The 4,584-nt window shown below is 34.4% G+C and overlaps 1 protein-coding gene across 1 annotated transcript in view; it reads right to left on the reverse strand.

Annotated features, from left to right (window-relative positions):
* Positions 1-4,103: 4,103 nt before the first annotated feature.
* LOC120078704 (peroxidase 39-like) overlaps positions 4,104-4,584 on the reverse strand; it is a 1,978-nt gene continuing 1,497 nt past the window's right edge. The window contains exon 4 of the mRNA XM_039033000.1: positions 4,104-4,516. Within this exon, the coding sequence (XP_038888928.1) occupies positions 4,104-4,516 (413 nt within the window). The remainder of the gene's footprint in view (positions 4,517-4,584) is intronic.

Consider the following 4,584-nt stretch of genomic DNA (forward strand, 5'->3'; position numbering starts at 1 on the left):
GCCAGATCACCAACTCAATAAGCTTACCATTTTGGTGATTCGTCTGATTGAGGAGCTGGGAACTGAGCTACACATGATGAACCCCTTCCTTGAAGTAGGGGTAAGTAGATAAATTGCTCCCTTAAGAGCTGATTTCGGGTTTTGAACAATGTGACGACATACCCTCTCTTGGCCCGAGAGGGATTTAGTCATAGTGAAACTATGATCTATTGTTCATTAGAGGGATCAGTGGTACTTAAGGAATTAAAGGTAATTACAAGGGAAAAACGGTAATTTGGCCCAGCTATACTTATGAGCAATTTGTGAAGGGTCATCGTACTGTTGATTGGTTATATCCAATGGACACAGAAATATATTTGTAGTACGAAGAGTGCAGCTGTCGATCTTTAGTGGAGTGCCCAACAGTTAATGGATGGTGGATAATGTAATTAAAGAGTTTAATTAATTATTCATGTACTGTTGGAGTTTCAAGCTACAGGTCTATAAGGTCCCCTTGGTAGCTCAAAAGGATTTAGTTGAGAATCAGTTTTTGGGTTAATTTGAATGATTCAAATTAATAAGAGGGAATTTAATTATATATGATATAATTAAATTGATTCAATCATATATGATATAATTGACATAACGTATTTGATACATTATAGTTTAATTGGAGGAATAAATATTTGAATGTGATTCAAATATATTTTCTATGAATGAGATCATAGTTGTTAAATTTAATATAAATATGATTTATATTAAATGTCATAACATAAAGAAAAATAATTATAGTTTATATTGTACATGATGCAATATTAAAACTATAGGTTATAAATATAATATGATAAGTTGGTTATCATATGTTGAGAATGTCCTAGAACTCGCAGTTCGTGTTAAACATTCTATTTTATCAATAACAATGACTTGTTGATTTTGCATCTTATTATGAAAATACAATAAACGCATCCTTGGCTATAGTCTGAATACTGTAACTTTATGTAGTGACATAAACATGATCAAGTTGACAGTATATAGCCTAAATGGTATAATAAGTATATGGATGAAATTGGATATCTCATCCTGGTAACACTATTGGATGCGACCCACTCTGTAGTTGTTACAAGAAGTTGTAAGGTGCTATAAACGATGTGATCCACAAATCGTTCATGTTGAGACATGAGAGTGGGGGCATCCTATGCAATGAGTTTACATATAGACTGGACCACGAAAATAGTCACTTTTCTTTATAACGACTGTTTACTGTTAAAACTGACTATTTCATTTATTATATAACCTAGGTTAACTCGATCTTAATCCTGAGCTAGCTATGAACTCCTGTTTGTTCGGGATTATCCTTTGATTGCAAACGGTGAGAGTAGTCCAACAGCACTGCTCAATAAGCTTACCATTTTGGGGATAAGACCAGATGAATAGCTGGGGACATAGCCGTGCAAGATGAAATTCACTTCTACCCTATTTAGGATTAGCAGATAGGTTGTTCTTTTAAGTACTGACTCTAGGTCTTGAACAATCGGGGCCCCGTCTTCTCATGATAGAGAAAGGATTTCATTCATAGAGATTATGAATCAGAATTATTCATTAGAGGATCAGTAGAAACTTAAGGAACAAGATGTAGTCACAGGGGTAAAACAGTATTTTTGACATAGTTGTGATTATGAACAACCTGTGAAGGATCGACTTACTGATTATAGTTATTAAGTGGACATAATATATCTACAGTTAGGGGAGTTCAACTATGGGCTATAGTGGAGTGTCTCATTAGTTAACGAATGGGGGTTAGATCGGACTAATTAGTTTAGCCGATTAATCTCAAATCGTTGGAGCCCATGATCTGTAGGTCCGCGAGGTCTCTCTACTAACTCGTACATGGATAAGCTTTAGGGTATCTTGAGAAATTAATTTGAAACGTTTAAATTAAACGGAACAAGAGAATAAATATTTAAATATGATTTAAATATATAAAGATGATCATTGTGCAAAATTAATTTAATATTTGATATTAAATTAATTATTTTTAAAAATTAATTTTAAAAAATCAAATTTTGAATTAAAATCATTTTTTTAAAAAGAAAATGGAAATTCGTTTGCATGTTGCACAAAAATGGAAAATGGATTTTTTTCCATTACCATCATCTTTATGCTCACACAAAAAGTATTATCTTTCTACTTTGATTCTCCAAGTATGAGCTGCAAGCCACGCACTCCATCTCTTTGCATGTTCATCAAATATAAATGAAGAAGATTGGAGTTGTTGGAGAAGAGATAATACAGAATTTCGGGAGAAATTTTTCTGAAGAAGAAGCTGTCTTCGTCAGTTGTACTGTTGTGAGTTTTTCTGGTTTCTTCACATTTTCAAGTTGTTCTTGAGTCCCATAACTCTGCCTAAAGCTCCAAGAGCATAGTAGGGAAGGCTTTGAGGTGGTTCACATTGATAACAAGTGAAGACAGCAGCTGAACAGACGTTTTCTTAGAGAGTTCATCAAAGGTATGCTAAAAAAACCCATTTTTTGAGAAGAGCATGCTTTAGTTTTTGCTAAAATTAGTGAATTAGAAAGCTTATGGATCCTTGATACTTCTGCTGCATGTTGTTTTACTCTTTCATCATATTTATTTATATTATTAATTATTTTGGATAATTAATCTATTTTTCTCTCTAACCACCTTAGTGGGAGGTTAGTTGGTTTTGATGGCAAAATAGAATAAATAAAATATGATTTTATTTTTCCATAACAGAGTTACATGTTTTGTGAGTGAATCTACATGATTTCAAGAAAGCCTATACGATAGACTTTGAGATCTACACGATTGAAGAACTTTGTTATACGATAGTCTTCTTCTTCAATCATCTTCTTCCTCCAAATTCACAAATTTCCTCCTAACCAAAATACTCAGAGTTCATCACTCTTGGGTTCTCATCCTGAGAATACTAAGGATACCAAGTAGTAGTGTCTTCACCTTTTGGTTCGAGTTTGGTTGCTATTCAAGGAGTTCGTGACAGTTCGAGGGTTGTACAAGAAGAAGTGTTCTTCAAAGGTATAATCACCTGAACCCTGTTTGTAATTTAAAAGCATGCTGTAATTTTTATTAAGATGCATAATATGTATATTTACTGTAAACTTGAGTTTTCAATCAAAATAGGATTTGGATGATCCGCTTCCGCTCATGGAGCTCTTGTAAATCGAGTTCCTTCAAGATGATCATAAAAGCACGTCTCATTATGTTTTTAGCATCGGTTCAGGTATTTTTTTCATTGACTTCTAAGAAACAGCCTGTTATTGCTCTTTCTACCACCAAAGTAGAATATGTCTCTTTATTTGCAGCTGGATGTCAAGCTTTATGGCTTAGGTGGATGTTAAAAGAATTGAAGTATACTCAAAGATGTGAGACTGTTTTATTTTGCAATAATGGTTCCGCCATAACATTATCAAAGAATCCAGTTTTTCATGGAAGAAGCAAGCATATAAAATCAAGTATCATTTTATCATAGACTTGGTTAAAGTTGGAGAAGTGATAGTGAAATAATGCAAGACTCAAGATCAAGTGGCAGATATTGTGACAAAGGTGCCGAAGTTTGACTTATTTGTTAAGTTTAGAGAAAAACTTGGAGTTGCTCAAGTCTAGATTAAGGGAGGATGTTAAAATTAATCTGGACTTTTATTAAAATACATGAATTACATTATTACCTTTGTGAATAATTGAGATTCGAGGAATAGTTAGATACATGAATTACTCAATACATTGATGAATGTTTATGTATTGGTGAAGAGTCATATGTATAATGTTGATGTCTTTTGATGTACTTTTTTTTACTAGTATAAATATGGGTAAGATTTCTCATTTGTAAGTAATAAAAGCGAATTAAGAAATTTGTGAGTTTTTATTTCTTATAAATTGTATGAGTAAGAGAATAATCTTCTTCTCTTGTCTGTTGATTTATATTCTAAAAGTTCAAAGAATTACCACAAATTATCTAACTTTTTTTTTTTTATTATTAATACTGGTAGAAGCAAGCATCACGATCCCAACAAAACATAAAAATGAGAGAGAAATAGAAAAATACATGTAAATCAAATCAGGGCCGAAACAATAATAAGATAATTAAGCTAGGCATTTACAAAGGCGCAGTGGCTGCGAATCTCACCCTCGGACCCAGTCTTGACCCCGATCCGACCCATTTTCTCCATGGCTAACCCAAACTGGGCGAAGAAGTTCTGAACAGAGCCATTGAGCAGATCGGTAACAAAGGCCTTGGTGGCCGAGCTGGTGGTCAGAGCGGCATCGGACTGGAACAGCCCTCGGCGCTTCAGAAGAAGTGAGTAGTAGCTGAGATCGAAGGTTCTGAAACTGCCAGGGTCCATTTCCACTAAGCCGTTGGCGCTAATGCTTTTGCATTTTTTTGCCTTCAGATTTGCGGCGTAGTGGGTGTCGAGTGACGGGTCTTGATCTCCCACTCCGGTGAAGTTGTACAGCCGCCGTGTGAATGACGAGCAGTGGGATACTCCAATTGTGTGAGCTCCTGTGTAATAATCGTGTTGTGTTCTCTCAATTTTTTTTCTATTTTCTTCTTCTTATTATGCTACATAA

Source organism: Benincasa hispida, chromosome 5 (assembly GCF_009727055.1).
Source record: "Benincasa hispida cultivar B227 chromosome 5, ASM972705v1, whole genome shotgun sequence".
Taxonomy (NCBI): Eukaryota; Viridiplantae; Streptophyta; class Magnoliopsida; order Cucurbitales; family Cucurbitaceae; genus Benincasa; species Benincasa hispida.